The sequence below is a fragment of the Schistocerca cancellata genome, chromosome 5, assembly GCF_023864275.1.
Source record: "Schistocerca cancellata isolate TAMUIC-IGC-003103 chromosome 5, iqSchCanc2.1, whole genome shotgun sequence".
Lineage (NCBI taxonomy): Eukaryota > Metazoa > Arthropoda > Insecta > Orthoptera > Acrididae > Schistocerca > Schistocerca cancellata.
The window spans coordinates 15,729,941-15,753,226 of NC_064630.1; the positions used below are offsets into that span (position 1 = coordinate 15,729,941).

The window sequence follows — 23,286 nt, forward strand, 5'->3', positions numbered from 1 at the left end:
TCTGCGTGTTAGGGTATCTGGCTTCTTAATCGTCATACAGCGATTACAGTGGTTCTTATACAAAATATTTACAGTTACGAACTACGAACACAGAAATGGAAGTACAATCGCTTTCATTGCTCAGCTTTTAAGGAAATCTTTTGCACGACATGGACGTGAGTTGTTTCGCACCACTACATCTACTAGATTCCAAATCTGGTTTCTGTGTATCCTCCCCTAATGGTTCCATCGAAATTATTTGCAAAGCACGTTGCTAGCCCTACTGTTGACGTAAGGCCCTAGCTAAATGTAATGGATCTGAATGTGGCAAGAATAACACTTGGTATTAATCGATGGAACAATTGGGGGAGGGTACACACAAAACAGATTTGGAATCTAGTAGATGCTGTGGTGCGAAACAAGTTTTCTTTAAAAGCTGACCCATGAAAACGATTGTACGTCCATTTCTGTGTTGTAGTACGTAAGTGAAGCTGTTTTGTAGAAGACCCACTTAATTGCTGTATGACGATTAAGACGCCAGATACCGTACCACGCAAACTACTTTTAGCAAATAAAAACAAATAAGCCTCCACCCAGAATCGAACTCTCAACCCGCTGCATGCTAACCAAGAATGCTGTCGCCTGTACCAACCGCACTGGGTTTCTGCTGCCTCCTGGTAGAGGTAGTTACCGTACGTGTGATTACAGTGTTGCCAGGTTACCGGTCTTCAGCGTTTGTTTACTGCCCGAAATATGCGCAGGACGAAAATTTGCGACAGACATTTTTGTATTGCTAATACGTGAGGAATCGCACTGTTAACTCCGAGTGCGTGAATTTTTCTTCACCCTGTTTAGAGAACAATAGCGGGCCTGTCGCACTTCCCTAGGGCACTCCTGATTTCTGTGTGATGAACACCCGCCATGCAGGATAACGTGCAGGGCCATGTTATTTAAAAAGCCTGTACGACACTCGTAAATCTGAGAAGCTATTTTCTATGTTCGGACGCTCGCTATGTTTGCAGTGCGTCACACTTAATCAAACGCTTAGCGGGAATCAAGGAATGTGGAATCTGCCTGTTGTACTTCATTTACGGTTTTCAGGATATCGTGCTAGTTTCTGGACAGAAACTATTCCGAAATAAGAATTATGTTAGTACATTCAGTTGCCGACGGGTGTTGATATATATCAGCGGGGATAGGTGAAAATGTGTGCCCCGACCGGGTCCCGAACCCAGGATCTCCTAGTTACATGGCAGATGCTCTATCCATCGGAGCCACCGAGGGCACAGAGGATAGTGCGACTGCAGGGACTATGTCACGCACGTCTCCAGCGAGACCCATATTCTCACCTTCTATGTCCACACACTACATTCGTAGTGACCCAACCCAGCACAGACACCATATCCATATATCGTTCTGGCAATACCGGCCATGACCTTCTTGTTCTGTTGGGATGCACAAATATTCCCCGAACTCTTACGGGACTTGATAAGAATGTCTTCCACGAGTAAGGAGTGTATTGGGGTGGGACACTACGAATGAAATGTGTGGACATATAAGCTGAGAATGTGGGTCTCGCTGGAGGAGTGCGCTAGATAGTCCCTGCAGGCGCATTGTCCTTTGTGTCCTCGGTGGCTCTGATGGATAGAGCGCCTGCCATGTAAGCTGGAGATCCCGGGTTCAAGTCTAGGTCGGGGCACACACTTTCACCTGTCCCCGTTGATATATATCAACGCCCGTCAACAGCTGAAGGTATTAATATAATTCCAATTTCGCTGTAGACGGCTGCAGGTCATCAATAGTGTCTGTTCTTTCGGACATGTCCGAAAGAACAGACACCATATCCATAAAGTATATAGAAACTATTCCGTCTTGAGGAAATTCATTGTATTCAAACTTATGATATTCTCATGAGTTCTGTAACAAAGCGACATTAAGGATGTTGGTCCGTAATTTTGCAGGTCCGTTCATTTGCCCTTCATGTATTGGAAGTCACCTGTACATTTTGTCCAGTCGCTTGGGACTTTACGTTTTGCGAGAGATTCGTGATAAATGAAAGCTAAACAAGGGACCAGTGCCGAGGGGAGTAATGTCTGTAAAATGAAATTAGGCTCACATCCAGCCCCGCCAACTTTTTTGTTTCCAACTCCTGCGAAATATCCGTGTGCGACCTAAGTTGATCTGCATCAGTTGGGCCCGCTGAACGGCAGGTGGCGGCAAATTCTCCGCCGCCTCTCGACTTCCGAGGCAGCAGCCTGCGGGTGGCTGGTGGCGCCAACAACTTCTTGAGCTGTTCCCAGACTGTGGCCATCTCCTCCGGCGTCTGCCCATAGCATGGACACTCCCTGTCCATTCTAATACTAGGGTCGTTCAATAAGTAATGTCCCGCATTTTTTAAAAATTCATTAATATACGAAGACAAACGTCCTTACTGGTGCTTCAAATTTGATTTTTGTTCTGTGCGCCGGTGAAGTTTCGAACCGTTCTGGCAGATGGCAGAGCCGTAGTATAGCGTCAAAATGGATCTACGTACTACTCACGTTACAAGCAGCGTGCTATTATTGAATTCTTGTGTGCAGAAAAAGAAACCGTGGCGAACATCCATAAACGTTTGTGTGCAGTGTATGGCGATGCTGCAGTTGATAGCAGTACAGTAGGTGGATGGGTAAAGAAAGTTACAACCACAGGAAATGCAGAAACAGAGCTCCATGATCAGCCACGCTCGGGACGTCCTGTCGCAGCCACTGGTCCAGACATGCTGAATCATGCGGATGGCATTATTCGTGCAGACCAGCGCATCACAATTCGATAATTGGCTCTACAGTTGTCGGTCAGCATTGGAAGTGCGTCTACAATGATCGAGACTCTCGGATATTCAAAGAGGTGCTCACAATGGGTTCGACGTATTTTCACAGCCGACCACAAAATTCAACGTAAGGCCATTTCGTCTCAATTGTTAGAGCGTTTTTAGACCGACGAACAGGCCTTTCTGTCACGGACCGTTCCGGGGAATGAGAGCTGGGTGCACCACTTTGCGCCGGAAACAAAAGGCAGTGCTTGGAGTGGCATCATCTTCACTCACCACAAAAGAAGAAATTCAAGACAACCCCCTCTGCCGGAAGAGTCGTGGTGACAGTCCCCTGGGATTGTGATGGCGTCATTCTCGTGGATGTGATGCGAAGAGGGTCACTATCAATCCAGTCATACTTTAAGACTCTGAATAAACTCAAGAACCGTTTCCGACGTGTTCGATTGGACAAGAATCCAGCAGAAATCTTGCTCCACCACGATAATGCATGCCCACACACAAGTCTGAGAACCTGGGAACACAACACGAAATTGGGTTGGACATCACTGCCACAGCCACCCTACAGTCCAGACCTGGCACCCTCGGGCTTCCATCTCTTTGGGCCGCTTAATGATTCCATGGAGAATCCATGGAGAAGAAATAAAAACGTTGAGGTTCGCCGATGACATTGTAATTCTGTCAGAGACAGCAAAGGACTTGGAAGAGCAGTTGAATGGAATGGATGGTGTCTTGAAGGGAGGATATAAGATGAACATCAACAAAAGCAAAACGAGGATAATGGAATGTAGTCGAATTAAGTCGGGTGATGTTGAGGGTATTAGATTAGGAAATGAGACACTTAAAATAGTAAAGGAGTTTTGCTATTTGGGGAGCAAAATAACTGATGATGGTCGAAGTAGAGAGGATATAAAATGTAGACTGGCAATGGCAAGGAAAGCGTTTCTGAAGAAGAGAAATTTGTTAACATCGAGTGTAGATTTAAGTGTCAGGAAGTCATTTCTGAAAGTATTTGTATGGAATGTAGCCATGTATGGAAGTGAAACATGGACGGTAAATAGTTTGGACAAGAAGAGAATAGAAGCTTTCGAAATGTGGTGCTACAGAAGAATGCTGAAGATTAGATGGGTAGATCACATAACTAATGAGGAAGTATTGAATAGGATTAGGGAGAAGAGAAGTTTGTGGCACAACTTAACCAGAAGAAGGGATCGGTTGGTAGGACATGTTCTGAGGCATCAAGGGATCACCAATTTAGTATTGGAGGGCAGCGTGGAGGGTAAAAATCGTAGCGGGAGACCAAGAGATGAATACACTAAGCAGATTCAGAAGGATGTAGGTTGCAGTAGGTACTGGGAGATGAGGAAGCTTGCACAGGATAGAGTAGCATGGAGAGCTGCATCAAACCAGTCTCAGGACTGAAGACCATAACAACAACAACAAGGATTCTCTGCGGGGAACACACATTAAAGATGGCCAGAATGTCAGTCATGCAGTGAAAACATGGCAACGCCTGCAGGACAAGAACTGTTACCAGCAGGGAATACATGCTCTTCCACAACGTTGGCGTACGGCTATAGAGCTTGGTGGAGACTACCTAGAAAAATGGGAGATGGACAAGACATGTTGATTATATAGTCATCAAATTCTAACGCTTCACAATAAATGTGTTCTGACGAAAAAAATGTGGGGCGTTACTTGTTGAACGATACTCGTATTAAGATTCAAATGCAGACAATAGGTATAAAAAGTGCTAAGTAAAAAGTCAGCTCATTCGCCTCTTAGACAAGGATTTGAACTGTAAAATTTGTCATAAATACAAACACATGCTATTAGAACACTCTTGAACATGTCGCTGCACTAGTTCAATGCACACTGGCAGACAAGGTGACGCGGATATGGGTGGTTACGTTACTGTACTCAAAGCTAGGCGGCTGTGACGGTTTCAAATATATTGTCGTGTATTTATACGGGTTTTCTATGGTCACACGGGGACACTACACTATAAATCTTATTTAAACTGGTTGGCACGTGATATTTAATTTCCGAAGTTGTGAAGTCTGGCACTACTATTTGTAGGCAACCACCACAGCACACAACTATCCGTGACGATAGGCAGTCGCCTTAAACCCTCTGTCTCCGGCATAGAACTCTGTAGTCTCTCCAAGCACATCAAAAATCTCTTCTTAATTTTAATTACGACGAGAGTTAACTTTTTTTTAAAATGGACGAATTTTTTTTTTTCACAAACACCTTCAAACGTATCACATCAAATCTCGAAAGCTATTGAACTCGCGGCAGTAACTTACTGCCAGAATATCTCGTTCGATGATGAATCTTTCGAGAGTTACCAACTACATTGCGTTTCCGATACACAGAGTGATCAGGAAAAGTCGCAAAAGCTTGTAAGGTTGTTGCAGGGCTGTCTGTGCTGGGACATAACTGTTGAGAAAAGAATTCGATATGTTGCGCCCTTTACGAGTTAATTAACATTGAAGTTAGCCAATCAAACTACCCGCTAGAGACGGTGTGGCCAAACGTGTTCTTCGCTTGGTTTCCTCAAACAGAACGAGAGAGCGATACAAGAACTGGACATCGGGTGGCAGAAGGGATCGAACCCGAGCCACAGGCTGAGCAGTCTCGTGCGCTATCATCAACTGGCATTAATTGCATCTGGCGGACCGCTGAATTTGCAAGCCCAACAGCCTGACTGGCTAACTTCAGTGCTAATGGCCTCGGATACGGTGAACGTATCAATCTTTTTCTTAACAATTATTCCTCACCACAACCTACACTGCAACACCCTTGCAAGCTTTTTAGACTGTTACTGACCACTCTGTAGAAGCTTCTGAGTACGGCGTTTTAATGAAATTGTGTCAACATATAACTTGAAATCAATCTGATGTTCAAAGTTTCTAGCCGCGCGGTCTAAGGAGCATTGTCACGGTCCGTGCGGCTCCTCTCGTCGGAGGATCGAGTCCTCCCTCGGGCTGGAGTGTGTGTAATGTCCTTAGCGTAAGTTAGATTAAGTAGTGTGTATGCTTAGGGACCGATGACCTAATCAGTTTGGTCCCATAACACCTTGCCACAAATTTCCATTTTTTTTAAAGTTTCTACCTCCTGCAAAAATCTCGTAAAATTTCAGAGATTCACGTATGATATCAGTTTCTGGCCTGTCACTGTGTAATGTCTCTTGCAGCGGTCTCTCAGCGATATTTTCGGAAATTTTATAAATTATATAACTCAGTACATATCTCGAAATATGTCTTCTTATCTTACCGATTATCAATGCAAAGTAGTTTCAAGCCCAATTATTCCTTGGAGCGTCCATTTACTCCATGGAATAGCTGCTCTGGTATCTATGTTTTCTGTTATGGAAAAGAATGAAGGAATTCTTGCCGATTAGTCGTGAAAGAAGGAGGATGTATATGTATGTATTGTTGAGATAGTCGCCATCTTGATGAGATTCTGTGTGAGAAGGAATTTAATACATGAACTAAACTAAAGTACGTGTGTTCGCGTATTATTTAACTGATTATTATTGACAGTGTCTGCTTACTACGCTGTGTTGCACGGGATCAGTGGGGAACGTCTGATTTACACTGGACGAACCTGCCGTTTTGTATGCTCAAGGTATCCAGTTACTTCAAATAAATAGGCTAACACGGTCTTACCAGCAGATCTCCGGTCTTCCCCATGTGATCACCGAAAGTTAATAATTATTACAAATGTTTTCAGGAGATCGGCTGACAATTTTCGTCGCACCGAGACTTCGAAATGACTTCACTGCCTTATGGAATTTAAGTTAAGCTCAATTTAATCAGGATAGAACAGTATTGAACTGTGTGAATGTGATAAGCCTGCTTTGTGAATGAAAATTCCCCTAACATACGCATGTTTTTACTATCCTGATCAGTGAAGCTAAATCAGGCCGGTGTGAGAGATTTTTTTTCAAATTTTTGATCAAAAAAATATTAAAACTGCATGTCTCGGAAACTGTTAGACTCATTGAAATAACATCTCGGTGTCTACACAAGATGAACTATACGAAGTCTTACAGGGTGATTCAAAAAGAATACCACAATTTTAAAAATGTGTATTTAATGAAAGAAACATAATATAACCTTCTGTTATACATCATTACAAAGAGTATTTAAAAAGGTTTGTTTTTCACTCAAAAACAAGTTCAGAGATGTTCAATATGGCCCCCTCCAGACACTCAAGCAATATCAACCCGATACTCCAACTCGTTCCACACTCTCTGTAGCATATCAGGCGTAACAGTTTGGATAGCTGCTGTTATTTCTCGTTTCAAATCATCAATGGTGGCTGGGAGAGGTGGCCGAAACACCATATCCTTAACATACCCCCATAAGAAAAAATCGCAGGGGGTAAGATCAGGGCTTCTTGGAGACCAGTGATGAAGTGCTCTGTCACAGGCTGCCTGGCGGCCGATCCATCGCCTCGGGTAGTTGACGTTCATAACTAACCTCTTTCGTAGGACTCTCCATACAGTTGATTGTGGAATTTGCAGCTCTCTGCTAGCTCTGCGAGTCGATTTTCCTGGGCTGCGAACAAATGCTTGCTGGATGCGTGCTACATTTTCATCACTCGTTCTCGGCCGTCCAGAACTTTTCCCTTTGCACAAACACCCATTCTCTGTAAACTGTTTATACCAACGTTTAATACACCACCTATAAGGAGGTTTAACACCATACTTCGTTCGAAATGCGCGCTGAACAACTGTCGTCGATTCACTTCTGCCGTACTCAATAACACAAAAAGCTTTCTGTTGAGCGGTCGCCATCTTAGCATCAACTGACGCTGACGCCTAGTCAACAGCGCCTCAAGCGAACAAATGTACAACTAAATGAAACTTTATAGCTCCCTTAATTTGCCGACAGATAGTGCTTAGCTCTGCCTTTTGTCATTGCAGAGTTTTAAATTCCTAAAGTTGTGGTATTCTTTTTGAATCACCCTGTACTTTATAAAGAGGTGATGGGAGCTGGTCCAACAGTATTCCGTAGCCTCACAACAGGAAATAAAAATTCACGGAAATAAATTGACAAACACAAGATTTAATGGAAGTAAGAGCGTCATTTAAGTACACTATACACTGTTTACTAGTTAGTGTGAAAACACCGCTATTGAGGGTCAGAGTCAATGGACCTATCAATGCTGCTGCTCGTAGTCACAGATATAATCAAGTCTTTGATGCACTGTTGTAGCGTTGTTTCATTATTCCATGCTTCTTATATATTCGTCTTACAAGTTTCACTGTTATTTTCCAGTCTTTGAATGTTACTTTTCCAACCGCCTTCTTAAAAAAGCGTTCACTTTGTCAACGTAAATTTGTCGTCTGATCTATGCCTATGCTGCTGATGACCGTTAGCGTATCGACCAGTTTATGCTGTTAATTTGACTGCAAAAAAATTCACACATGCATGATTAAGAAACAGAAAATTAGTATTTAAATAAAAATAAATTTTGTAATATAGTACATTTTTGCATCAGACTAAAAAGTATAAATTTATTTCCTCTATCCCCATACAGATTTATAACTCCATGTAGGTAGTTGTGAAAACTGTTGTTGTGGATTTTTAATAGCTATGAAAACATTTGTAAGAATTATAACGAGAGTGGGGGTGGATGCAGTACATAACTAATTCATAAACAGTTTACGCTGTAACTATTACTTACTGCATGTACCTCAGGTTTCTTATTATAAATCATTAAATATTTTTCATAGATATTAAAAATTCACAACGTTAAATTTTCAGATGTACCTATACTGGGCTAGGAACTGGTATGGGTCTAGGAGAAATTCTTTTGTACTTTTGCACCTAACTTAAAATGTGCTACATTAACAGAATTAGTTCAGTGATTATTGCCATTTCATCCACAAGGTAAATTAGACGCTTTTGTTTATATTGCGACTCAACTTACAATAATTCTGCCCTTTTTCAAGGTATTATCATTCAACTTATTTATTAAACAAACCTTATTAAAATGCAATATTAAATGTTTGAAGGTTAATATAATTTTCAATGCGATAGGGTCCGCAGCTACAATGAATTTTTTGAATGATTTCTTGAAGCCTTCAGCTGCCATTTTCTTTATTTTCTGTACGATTGTACAATTTCAGCCTTAGGCCATTTTCAAAAGTTTTATGATGACTTTTTGGTAACAGATTATGTTATATACGTCGTTGCTCCTATGACATCATGTTATGCTCATAAATTAGTTCGAGGTGTTCACGCTATTTTTTTGAAGGTTAACTTAAAATATCCATAGAACTGGAGATGAACAAGAATCATTCAACTCATGCAGTTACATTATGTGCCATGCCTTCCAAATACAGAATTAGAATGTGTCAAAACATAACAATTAGCTTAAATATTTAATTTATGTCTACATGTACAAATTTGCTTCTTCAATATGTTTACGTTTTAAAAGAACATTGAAGTGTGGTTATGTGCACTTTGTATTATTTATTATTTTTTATATGTTTAGCGCATGGCACACAAAAAATAATATTACAACTATCTCACGTTACAAACTAAGAGGGTCACTCCAAAAGAAATGCACACTATTTTGGTAGAAATACGTTTTTCATTCTGTATGTGTGACAGTTCTACAGTGTGTAGATACATCCTTCCCGCTTGTTTTCAAACTTAGATCAACCTGTTCCCGTGAGTGGTGCCGTCATAGCATGTCTTCAAGATGGCTGCTACACTTGACGTTCGTCAGAAGCAACGTGCTGTCATAGAATTCCTGTGCTGTGAGAAGGAGACAGTGGCAAACATCCACAAGAGGTTAAAGAAGATGTATGGAGAGGCTGCTATCAGTTAGTCAGTGGGCAAGCAGGTTACGTGATGAAAGCGGGCACGGCAATATTGAGAACTGTCCTCGCAGTGGCAGGCCACGTACTGCACACACTCCAGACAACGTACAGACAGTTAACGAATTGGTGACTGCTGACAGACGCATCACAGTGAACGAATTGTCACACTACGTTGGGATAGGGGAAGGAAGTGTTTGCAGAATACTGAAAGTGTTGGCGTTAAAAAAGCTTTGTGCCAGGTGGGTTCCTAGGATGCCAACAGTGGCTCACAAAGAAACAAGAAAAACGGTATGCAGCGAACTTTTGAAACAGTACGAGAATGGTGGAGATGAATTTCTTGGAAGAATTGTGACAGGTGATCAAACTTGGCTCCATCATTTTTCACCAGAGACGAAGAGGCAATCAATGGAGTGGCATCATGCACATTCACCGAAGGAAAAAAAATTGAAAACCACACCTTCTGCTGGAAAAGTTATGGCTACGGTGTTTTCGATTCCGAAGGACTCTTGCTTGTGGACATCATGCCAAGTGAAACCACCATAAATTCTGATGCATATGTGACGACACTGAAGAAACTTCAAGCTCGACTGAGTCGTGTTCGACCACATCGGCAAAAGCAGGATGTTTAGCTGTTGCACGACAATGCACGGCCACATGTCAGTCAAAAAACCATGCAAGCAATCACAAAACTCGGATGGACAACACTGAAACACCCGCCTTACAAGTCCTGACCTGGCTCCATGTGACTATCATCTCTTTGGGAAACTGAAAGACTCTCTTCGTGGAACAAGGTTTGAAGATGATGACTCCCTTGTTCACGCAGCCAAGCAGTGGCTCCAACAGGTTGGTCCAGAATTTTACCCAGCGGGTATACAGGCGCTGGTTCCAAGATGGCGTAAGGCAGTTGAGAGGGATGGAAATTATGTGGAGAAATGAAAATATTGTTCCTAAAGGATGTATGTACACAGTATAAAACTTTCATACATGTAGAATAAAAGATGGATTTTAAAAAATATATTGTGCGTTTCTTTTGGGGTGACCCTCGTATTATCCAGGCCACGAGTGTAGTCTCTTGACCCTTCCTCCATCAAGAAGAATTCTATGTTAAAAAATATATCGGAAATATATCGGCTCAACCACTTGTTTATAGTGTAAGACACTAAGATTGACGCGTTTCGGAAGCCAAGCTTCCATCATCAGAATAATAAAAAGTAAAAGAACCTGTTAAAACTCGCTAAAATCGAACATGCACCAGGCACAATAAAATTGATAATAAAATTAAAACATCGTGGCTACTTCCCTTGTTGCAGCCGTGTCTTCCAAAGTGCACGGCTGCAACAAGGGAAGTAGCCACGATGTTTTAATTTTATTATCAATTTTATTGTGCCTGGTGCATGTTCGATTTTAGCGAGTTTTAACAGGTTCTTTTACTTTTTATTATTCTGATGATGGAAGCTTGGCTTCCGAAACGCGTCAATCTTAGTGTCTTACACTATAAACAAGTGGTTGAGCAGATACATTTTTTAACATTGACATTCACAACCATGACCTCTCATCCAGTATGCATAAAATCAAAGAAGAATTCTCTTGCATCGCTAGGATAATCTCCGAGAAGACATTCTTTAACTACATGGGGAACAGTCTGCTTTTCAGCACCACAGCCACAACTTGGATAATCTATTTTCTTCCAGTTGTGCAAGGAGTGGAGTACACCTTCCAGTGCTGGTTCTCATTCGGTTAAGAACCGACCAGATCTTGCGTGCCTACTCAGAGCCAGGTGGCTTGGTCGATATGCACGACATCGTAACCTGTTCAGCAGTAGCATTGATCTGCCATGTCTCTACAGCAGTAATCAGTATCGAAGCAGTTGCCAAGTAAGAGTCTTGAGGTTTCCGTCGCGCGATTTGCTTCCCTCCGTGTATACTTCACCCGAGTATGTCATTTTTGAGAACGTTTCTCTTGGAGAACAGCGGGTTTTATTACTTAAAAAAAAACATGAACCGTCACAACCTCTAGAAACTTATTTTTGTATGAGGTTACCGGTTTCGACCTGTTTCGGACCATCTTCAGACCACATACCATAATGGTAGACGGTGGCTGTGAACGGAACAGGCGCTACGATTCCACGGACGCTTACTGCTAACTTTCACTCTGTCGTTGCAGCTACAAGAAAAGGCGTTTTTTCTTTCACTAGGCGCATTTTGCTTTATTGAGGCAGTGGTGGCGAGTCACGCTTGATTTCTCGCCTACATAGGGAAATACCGTCTCCTAGCACATCTTTGACGTTTTTCTCCATTACACACTGAGAGTTTTATTTTATTTTTTGTTTCTCTGCAGAGCTATGCATTTCTTACATTTTAAAGAGCACACTTTTTCACACACCACTGTTTTCTGTGTACTTAGAAGTAAGTCGGTTAACTTCTGCAGCCGACATTCGAATCTGTCCCTACCAAGCTACTGTTAACCGGCATGTAAAGCATATCTAGCCAGCGAACGATGTAGTTTTCTAATTGTTGCCTTCGTGGTTGCCTTAACTTGTATAACTGAATGATATGGAGCGTTACCATTAAGAATCGCAGAGTTTTTCGTTAACTTTCCAAGCACAGACCCTTCAAACCATTTCACAAAATGGTACTCGGAGGTCCTGTTTGAACTTCATAACAAGAGAAATGAACTACTTTGAAGTTCCGACATGCGCTACAATTGTTCTTTTTCCTATGCCGATCTGAACTGCAATACTACAACGGTGGTATCCTCTGTCAAGCCTTTTTTTTAAAGCTGTGCCGCATTTACTCGTGCATCATCGAGCCAATAGAAATCGTCAGAAGTTGTTCCTACTGATTCCCTCAGAAAACGTCAGTGTCAGGCTGTAATGCATTGGCGATTCATTTGTGGCTTGCGGCCATAAATACATTTACAGCGAAATACTAACTTTCTCGCAACTCCTAACACGGACGATTTACTACTCTGGAACAGGTCGGCTGCTGCAAATGTGACATGTAGCTTTTTAAGCGTCGGGTGCTTGACCTCCAGTCCACGTGCCTCTTCTTTCCAGGCGGCGAATTTCTCCTTACTAATTATTACTACTGATCGTTCTCCGATTTGTAGAGCATTTGCAGTTCGCTCTACAACTTTATCAAAAGCAGCGAGACGCGCTCCTGCATTCCTCTCCCTACCTTAAAATATTTCCTCGAAGAGCACACAAACTCACGCGACGGACTGCGTCTAATCACGCCGTGTCCGGCACTTTTGCTAAAGTGCGCGTCATTTATGTTGGCGGCCGAGTTTAGGTTCGTTCTGCGCATCTGACGTCACAAAACACAGTCAGCCAATGAACAGAGAACGACGTTGCCAGATCTCGACTGCAGTGCAGAGCATGGACGAGTGTCTTCAGTTTTGGAAACGTTCAGTCATAAATAAAGTAATAGAACAAAAGCAATGTCTTGATAGCAGACTTCCTTTTATAGAAAGTGTGGAAAAAGCATTCTTTATACCAATTGCTTCATATTCTATTAATTAATTAAATCAAACAAGCAATAAGACTCCTAATTCAGGCGATAGCAAGGAAAGGTGTTTGTATCAATCTCACGAACCGCTTTTTCGCAATAAAGAACAGCGGTAATTGTTTATTTCCTATTGTACTTCGACGAAGCGTGAGTAATTCATAGTCATACCAACAGTGTTTATCAGTATTTTGCGTTACGTGTTATACTCCTCATGGCTTTAAGTAGTTTAATGAGGTGCGTTAGCGTAACGGTTAATGTGTTGGGCTCCTATGCGAAAGGTTTTGAGTTCAAACCTTGTGCGGTGCTTAATATTTTCATTATTTAAAATCAATATTGAAGTGCCTTACTTCACGAATTATATTCGATTGAATGCAATTTTTTGAAATTTCTAGTGCTTTGTCTCTCATTAGGCCTTTCGCTGCTGCAGACATGTGCTCCCCGCATTCCACGCTGTGCGCGATTTTGTCGTCACTGCACTGCTCGCTTGTGCAGACTCATGGTGTTCCCACTGCTTTGACACACTTATCATTCGATTTCACAAAAACAATTTGCCTCAAAAATTTGATTTTTACACGTCTTCTTGACTGATACCTTCCCCCCATAAATGACTTAATTTTGTTTCGATGTTCAACACAGTTATTATGCAGCATTAAATGTAGTAAACCATTGCACGAAATTTTGAGGAGTTTGCAGAGGTAGAAGTCCATAGCGTATACTTTCCGTATGATCGATTTTAGTTGCCACAATGTTGAGAATGAAATGTTGACAAGATACCTAAATTTCATATAAAATTTACTGTATAACAATATCTCATTTAATTTAAGTACGACATAGGTGTCGTATGTAATATTGAGAAATATTCCGTCTTTCGCGACTGTAATAAAAGTATTATTTACACCAGACGCGTTTGGCTTTATTTTAAAGCACTGCAATCAATGAAAGGTATGGCACGTACACAATGGTACTCATGTTCTCTTTCTTGTTTTTGTTCCACAGTCGCAGTTTTACCAATGGTACTGAAATATATTCCTCTTCTGCAACTGTAATAAGCGACTTATTTAGACCAGACGCGTTTCTCTCTTTTGAAGCATCTTCAGTGGGCAGTATTTTGTCTCCTCCATTGCCAAGTCACCTTTCGTAGTTTTGTGCTGCGGTAACACAATATTCAACGTTTGTGTTGGCTGATCAGTGTTTTAGCAAATAAATGATGTCTCTTGTGTGCCACACACAAAAATTATATTTGACATAGCTCAGAGCACTTCACTAATAGACGGTATATTCAAGTCCTAATGTTTATGTAAGTCCACAGTTTTGTTAAATGTATTTTGTCTTCTTCCTCTTGATTCATTGAAGTGCTTTAAAATAAAGCCAAACGTGCTCAGTGTAAATAAAACTTTTGTTACAGTCGCGACAGACGGAATATTTCTCAATATTACATACGACACCTATGTGGTACTTAAATGAGATATTGTTACACAGTAAATTTTATATGAAATTTAGGTATCTTGTCCACGTTTCATTCTCAACATTGTGGCAACTAAAATCGACCATACGGAAAGTATACTCTATGGACTTTTACTTCTGCAAACTCTTCAAAATTTCGTGCAATGGTTTACTATATTTAAAGCTGCATAATAACTGCGTTGAACATCGAAACAAAATTAAGTCATTTATGGGGGGAAGGTATCAGTCAAGAAGATGTGTAAAAATCTAATTTTTGGGCCAAATACACTCCTGGAAATTGAAATAAGAACACCGAGAACTCATTGTCCCAGGAAGGGGAAACTTTATTGACACATTCCTGGGGTCAGATACATCACATGATCACACTGACAGAACCACAGGCACATAGACACAGGTAACAGAGCATGCACAATGTCGGCACTAGTACAGTGTATATCCACCTTTCGCAGCAATGCAGGCTGCTATTCTCCCATGGAGTCGATCGTAGAGATGCTGGATGTAGTCCTGTGGAACGGCTTGCCATGCCATTTCCACCTGGCGCCTCAGTTGGACCAGCGTTCGTGCTGGACGTGCAGACCGCGTGAGACGACGCTTCATCCAGTCCCAAAAATGCTCAATGGGGGACAGATCCGGAGATCTTGCTGGCCAGGGTAGTTGACTTACACCTTCTAGAGCACGTTGGGTGCCACGGGATACATGCGGACGTGCATTGTCCTGTTGGAACAGCAAGTTCCCTTGCCGGTCTAGGAATGGTAGAACGATGGGTTCGATGACGGTTTGGATGTACCGTGCACTATTCAGTGTCCCCTCGACGATCACCAGTGGTGTACGGCCAGTGTAGGAGATCGCTCCCCACACCATGATGCCGGGTGTTGGCCCTGTGTGCCTCGGTCATATGCAGTCCTGATTGTGGCGCTCACCTGCACGGCGCCAAACACGCATACGACCATCATTGGCACCAAGGCAGAAGCGACTCTCATCGCTGAAGACGACACGTCTCCATTCGTCCCTCCATTCACGCCTGTCGCGACACCACTGGAAGCGGGCTGCACGATGTTGGGGCGTGAGCGGAAGACGGCCTAACGGTGTGCGGGATCGTAGCCCAGCTTCATGGAGACGGTTGCGAATGGTCCTCGCCGATACCCCAGGAGCAACAGTGTCCCTAATTTGCTGGGAAGTGGCGGTGCGGTCCCCTACGGCACTGCGTAGGATCCTACGGTCTTGGCGTGCATCCGTGCGTCGCTGCGGTCCGGTCCCAGGTCGACGGGCACGTGCACCTTCCGCCGACCACTGGCGACAACATCGATGTACTGTGGAGACCTCACGCCCCATGTGTTGAGCAATTCGGTGGTACGTCCACCCGGCCTCCCGCATGCCCACTATACGCCCTCGCTCAAAGTCCGTCAACTGCACATACGGTTCACGTCCACGCTGTCGCGGCATGCTACCAGTGTTAAAGACTGCGATGGAGCTCCGTATGCCACGGCAAACTGGCTGACACTGACGGCGGCGGTGCACAAATGCTGCGCAGCTAGCGCCATTCGACGGCCAACACCGCGGTTCCTGGTGTGTCCGCTGTGCCGTGCGTGTGATCATTGCTTGTACAGCCCTCTCGCAATGTCCGGAGCAAGTATGGTGGGTCTGACACACCGGTGTCAATGTGTTCTTTTTTCCATTTCCAGGAGTGTAGTTTTTGTGGAATCGAATGATAAGAGTGTCAAAGCAGTCGGAACATGATGTGTGTGCACTGCTCGTGCAGGGAGCACGTCTTTGTAGCAGCGAAAGGGTTAATGCGGCCGTGGTGGCTTTACTTCATGAACTGCGCGCTCCCCCCTATTGGCGCGTGCGTCGTGTGCAACTGGCAACGCAGCAATCTCCCGCGTCTGGGCGGGCATGCGCGAGCCGCCAAGATAAAAGAATTGAACTATAGTGTCCGAGGAGCGTCTCTGTCTGCCCCTGTTTCGGCTACTCGCATCGCACAACGTAAGGCACTCTGTATCTCAGAGTATCTTCTGCGCTGATCGATGTTTTTACCTGATCCGTGCTGCGTAAAGGAGTGTCGTCACCCAGTGTTTGGAACACTTTTTACGCCATTTCAAGAAAAGAACTTTCAGCTGAACAAATCGCTGACTTCATGAATCTAATCACTTTCGTAGTCAAATACAAGTACTTTGAATTTAATGAACAATTGTATCAGCAATCCGATGGTCTCGCTATGGGAAATTCGTTGGCTGGTATCCTTACTGAAGAAAAGTTCTTCAACTGTTTCTCAGCTACAGCGCTGGGCATTCTCTCCTATTTCAGATGCGTCGATGATATTTTAGTCATCTACAAGGACCTGTTGATGGTATTGACCGTATTTTCGATCACTTTAGTGAACTTCACGAGAAAGTATCCTTCGCCTGTGAACTCGGAAATCGGGCCCGCCAACTGAGCTTTCTTGATTTGACGCTTATAGCAGAAGAAAATAAAATCTCTTTTAATGTTTTTCGTAAAGAAACATATACCGATCAGATCGTACCTGCTTCTTCCATGCACCCTCAATCTCATAAAAACGCTTTTTTTTCACTCTGCTATTCACAGAACTACTTCTGTTCCACTCTCGAAATAAAAATTCGAGGACGAAATTAATTTGATCAAAACAATAGCAGTTAATAACGAATACGAACCTGCCATAGTTGACGACATCCTTTAAAAGAAAACTGTTAAAAGAGTTACTTCACTCGGCACCTCTATCATTGAGTCCAACCAAAAGAAGAAATTCTTTTCTATTTCTTTCTTGGGGCCCGTCTCCTATCAGATTCAACGCCTTCTTAGTAATAAACACAACTGTAATGTCGCCTTTTCAACCAATAATAGTTCGAAAAAAAAATTGTTCACAATTTAAAATCCACCTGTTGCCCTTTGAAAAACTCTCTTGTCTATAACATTTTTTGCGACACTTGCTCTTCTTACCACATAGGACAAAAAGGACGTGCCTTAACAGTCAGGTTCAAAGAACATCTTTTAACAAAAAGTGGATTCTTTTGCAGACCACCTTCCGATTACAGGTCACGCACCCAAAGCTGTTCACGATATCAACATTTTGCACATTGAGAAGAAACGCCGTAGATTAGATGTTCTCGAAGAATTAGAAATTTTTAAACATCTCTCTCGTAATGATGGTCTCATTCTTTATGAGCAGCTACAATTACGTAATAAAAGCTTCTTCAATAGTATAAAGCCGTTACTTCACATTTGATTTGTGTTCCCTCGTGCAATTACCGAAATATTCTTTCTATCTAAGTCGGCTCATAATTTTTTTGTTTTTTAAAAGTTTATATTAATTGCAATTCATGTTATAGTAATCTTTTCTGCTCGCTGAGTTATTCAGCTCCCTTTGTGTTTCTAAAATGGCGTTTTTAGCCTTTAAACTGTATTTATAAGTTCTTATGTAGACAATTTGTGACTGTGTGTGCAGCTGTCAGATAAAATTATTGCCTTTTACTTCATGTAGAAAATAATGTTCACAGTAACATTCGTCTGTCTGCATTTTTAATGTTAAGTAGCCGCAAATATAAACTGGCTACTTCATGTAGAAAATAATGTTCACAGTAACATTCGTCTGTCTGCATTTTTAATGTTAAGTAGCCTGTTTATATTTGCGGCTACTAGATGGCACACTCTTGGTGTAGTGTTCACCTGCTTGCAATTGCTAACGCGCGATTAGATTACATTAGATTCAGTTTTCGTTCCATAGGCCCAAGAAATGAGGTGGTTCTCGTGGGTGTGGAACATGTCAGAAAGTATAAGATAAAACATTTGAATATAATACTTATTACCCTGATAATTTGTCAGGAGATAGTCAAAAATAAGCTAATACAATGCAGTAAACTGGAACAGCTAATATTTACAGAATTAATATGCTGTCAGAATGAAACATTGTTATGCACTATTAATAAATTTATTATACACAAAATACCTAAACTTCACTGTTGAGACCAAGTGCTGTCAAAACTGAAATCTAACAGACATTTTTACTTAAGCTGGCCTAACAGTCTCTGTTAAGGTATTTATCTATGGAGTAGAAGGAGTTGCCTGTAAAAAGTCTTTCAAACTCTGTTTAAACGGTGCTTTATCTGAAACCAAGTTTTTAATGGTTGCTGGCAATTTACTGAAAATGTGTGTTCCTGAATATGTAGATTGTTCTCATTCCTAGTATTGATACTATGTATTGAACTATTGATTGGCAATAGAGATATATTACTTGCAACAAATTTCATTAGGGAGTAAATATATTGAGAAGCAGTGGTTAGAATATAAAGTTCCATGAACAGGTGATGTTCTTGAATTTACATCACAAATGATTGTTATTACGCGCTTTTGCACCCTAAAAACTCGGATGAATTACCCCACAGAATGAATTCCCCACAGAAATATGATCCCGTATGACATAATAGAATGAAAGTAAGCAAAGTATGCAACTTTTTCTTATATTTATATCTCCTACATCTGACACTATTCTCACTGCAACTACAGATTTGTTTAGGCACTTAAGCAATTCTGTAGTATGCCCTTCCCAACTGAATTTACTATCGAGTTGTAATCCCAGAAATTTAACACTGTTACCCTCTTTGATCTGCATGTCTTCATATGTTATACACATGCTGGAAGGAAATCTCTTACAGGTTCTGAACTGCATATACTGGCTCTATTAAGTGTTAAATGACAGTTTATTAGCTATAAACCACTTATAAATGCCAGTGAAAATTTGATTAGCGGCTATTTCTAAATCTGTACATGACTAGCTACTTATTGCAATGTTTGTACCACCTGCAAACAAAACAAACTTAACATGCGGCTACATTACAGACAAGAGTCATTAATGTACACAAGAAAAAGCAATGGACCCAAGATGAAACCTCGAGGAATACCACATGTCATTAGTTCCCAATCAGATGAAGACTGACTGCTTACTGCTCACATATTTCACAATGACACCCTGTTTTTCTCGTTAGTTAGGTAAGACTCAAACCATTTCGCAGCACTGCTAGTGACACCATTAATATTCAGATTTACTTAATAGAATGGTGTGGTTCACACAGTCAAAGGCTTTTGACAGGTCACAGAAAATGCCAGTAGCGTCTAATTTATTATCTAATGAATGAAGTACATTCTCACTGTATCAGAACCTTTAAGAAATCCAAACTGTGACTTGGACAATACATTATTTGCAGTCAGATGTTTAAGGAGACGCTTGAACACAACCTTTTCAAATATTAGAGAAAACTGGCAAAAGAGAAATTTGTCGATAGTTTGATGGTATATCTTTATCCTACTTCTTGGAAAGAGGCTTAACTTTAGCATATTTTAGCCAGTCTGGAAATGTTCCGCTGATAAGAGATTAATTACACAAATAACTTAAGATAGAACTCAACTCGTATGAGCACTCTTTGATTAACTTCGTTGATATGTTATCATACCCACTAGAATACTTATATTTTAAGGATTTTGTGAGGGATGCTACTTCTTTGGGAGACGTAAGTGTCATTTCTATTTTACTGAAGTTATTTTTAAAGACTGGTCTCAGATACTGCATTGCATCGTTCAGTGAACCTGATAACCCAAGGTGTCAGTAACGGAAATGAAGTACTTGTTTAAGAGGTTTGCATCACTAAATGCACTTGTTATCAAAGTCTCAATTATTTTTAGAGCTATCTGTTCCTCTTCCTTTCTGGCCCCACATGTGTCTGTCTTCACTATATCCCATACAGTTTTTATTTTGTTGCCCAATGTAATTATCTTTTTCTCATAATAAAGCTGCTTCGATTTCTGGATTACTTACTTCAGTATTTTGCAGTATTCTTTGTAATGCATTACAATGCTAACATCAGAGCTGTTCGTAGATGGTAGATACAGTTCGACGCGCAAGACGCCGAAGTGGCGTCAAATCGAAAGACTTGCACCAGGTGAGCGGTCTACCCGACGGGAGGCCCTAGTCACACGCCATTTCATTTCATTTCAGTAGATACAGTCCCCTTTTTGTCCCACATGATATCTTTATTTCTTGTGTAATCCATGGTTTATTTTTTGACATTTGTGTGATTCGAATTACCTTTAGGGGAAAACAATTTTCAAAAGTGGAGATAATTTTATTAATGAATGCTTTGTACGCGGGTTGGAACTGAAATAGTGGCAACTATTTATTTATAACCGATACAAAAGAGTTACATGTTTGCACCTGTTACTGTCCTTCAAAGCAGTCACCAGCGTTGTGTAGAACCCGTTTGCCAGCGATGTGGAAGGCGTAGTATACCGATAGCAGAGCCTGTTCTGTTGATGGTGCGAAAGGAGCGTGTGGTGTCACCGCCAGACACCACACTTGCTAGGTGGTAGCCTTTAAATCGGCCGCGGTCCGCTAGTATACGACGGACCCGCGTGTCGCCGCTGTCAGTGATTGCAGACCGAGCGCCGCCACACGGCAGGTCTAGTGAGATGTCCTAGCACTCGCCCCAGTTGTACAGACGACTTTGCTAGCGAAGCTACACTGACAGATACGCTCTCATTTGCCGAGACGATAGTTAGCATAGCCTTCAGCTACGTCATTTGCTACGACCTAGCAAGGCGCCATGACCAGTTTATATTGAGATTATATAATGTATCAACAAGAACGATGTTCTCCAATTATGGATTAAAGTTAAGTATTACATCAACTCCGTACTTTATTTATTAGACTCAACTCCTTTAATTGTTCCAGACCTCACGCCAGTCTGCGTGAGCTTAACGCGTGCTATTCGGCGACAAGTCATAGTGGATTGGCTGTCGGGTCAGTCCACTACAGAGCGGTCTAAAGATATGGTGATTCTCGTGTACGACTGTGATGGTGTTATCCTAACGTATTACATTGCTCCAGATAGAACCTCTGTCGTAGAAACGAACTGTATTAACTATGTCAATTTCTCATAAAGAAAAATATGATAATGTAGATCTGAGTGTGCCATTAACAATTATTTTATTCTTTCAGGTTTAAAGTCAAGCGCTAAACTGCTTAAGACTGAGATCAGTATACTTCCACTCGAGAGGTGTGAGAAGTACTACCAGAGGAAGTTCCCGGAGGGGCTCAACAACTCCATCATCTGCGCGGGGGACCCTGACGGCAAATCGGACACTTGCTCGGTAAGCTGACTGCCTCCACTTTGGTCTCTTGTAGCTGTAGCTCAGAGGGTCTTCTGCGCTGATTGTTACCTGATCTCTGCCGAGTAAAGGCGTGTCCCCACCTAGTGTCTGAAACACTATTCGCAACTCCCGAACTGTCAGTTGTCGTGACACGTTGTCAACACGACAACCGCCCTGTCGGTCAAGCCTGAAGGACACGCTGTTGATGGCGAGCTGCCGCATGTGGCCGCTGCACGGCGCTAGTGACGCTGCGCTTGCGTGGCGTTTGTGGAATGTAATATCGGGTGTGATTCAGTATGGAGAGATAAGGGTCACGAGTAGTGGAACTGGTCTAATTATACGAAGTGAATGGATTTTTCTAAAATATGTTATTTGCTCAATGCAAATGATATTAAATTAGAGCTGAAGTGTCTCCTTTAAATTTATGCTTCAGTCAACACTAACAGCAGACTGAAAGGAAACGTTCGATTGCCGTTGACACAATACGCGCTAGAACAAAGCAAAACTGATCAATGGGCCGGGAATTATACAAGTTTATCCGTACTTACCTTCATTTATATTTTGTACAGCACAAAAACCCGGAACCTTACATGTTTTGCCTTGGAAGGGTTCTTTGGAAACGTGAAAAAAAGTTTTAAATTTGACGCGGCGGGACATCAGAAGAGGTAGTGCTTTTGCTTTCCTGGAATGTTCGAGACATCCAGTGTAGACAGCGCGTTCGTAGCTTAAGATTAGTTGCACTAAAGTACGCAATTCAAATTAACTTATACAAGGTGGTCCATTGATCGTGACCGGGCCAAATATCTCACGAAATAAGCGTCAAACGAAAAAACTACAAAGAACGAAACTTGCCTAGCTTGAAGGGGGAAACCAGATGGCGCTATGGTTGGCCCACTAGATGGCGCTGCCACAGGTCAAACGGATATCAACTGCGTTTTTTAAAATAGGAACCCCCATTTTTTATTACGTATTCGTGTAGTACGTAAAGAAATATGAATGTTTTAGTTGGACCACTTTTTTGTTTTGTGATAGATGGCGCTGTAACATAAACATATGGCTCACAATTTTAGACGAGCAGTTGGTAACAGGTAGGTTTTTTAAATTAAAATACAGAACGTAGGTACGTTTGAACATTTTATTTCGGTTGTTATTATGTGATACATGTACCTTTGCGAACTTATCATTTCTGAGAAGGCATGCTATTATACAGCATCATTACCTGTAAATACCACATTAATGCAATAAATGCTCAAAATGATGTCCGTCAACCTCAATGCATTTGGCAATACATGTAAAGACATTCCTCTCAACAGCGAGTAGTTCGCCTTCCGTAATGCGTAATGTTTGAACATGCATTGACAATGCGCTGATGCTTGTTGTCAGGCGTTGTCGGTGCCTCACGATAGCAAATATTCTTCAACTTTCCCCACAGAATGAAATCCGGGGACGTCAGATCCGGTGAACGTGCGGGCCATGGTATGGTGCTTCGACGACCATTCCACCTGTCATGAAGTATGCTATTCAATACCGCT

At 41.9% G+C, this 23,286-nt stretch overlaps 1 protein-coding gene across 1 annotated transcript in view; it reads left to right on the top strand.

The window, feature by feature from the left end:
- The window catches only part of LOC126187756 (serine protease snake-like), a 198,545-nt gene extending 176,924 nt beyond the window's left edge, over positions 1-21,621 (top strand). The window contains exon 6 of the mRNA XM_049929016.1: positions 21,603-21,621. Within this exon, the coding sequence (XP_049784973.1) occupies positions 21,603-21,621 (19 nt within the window). The remainder of the gene's footprint in view (positions 1-21,602) is intronic.
- Positions 21,622-23,286: the final 1,665 nt, after the last annotated feature.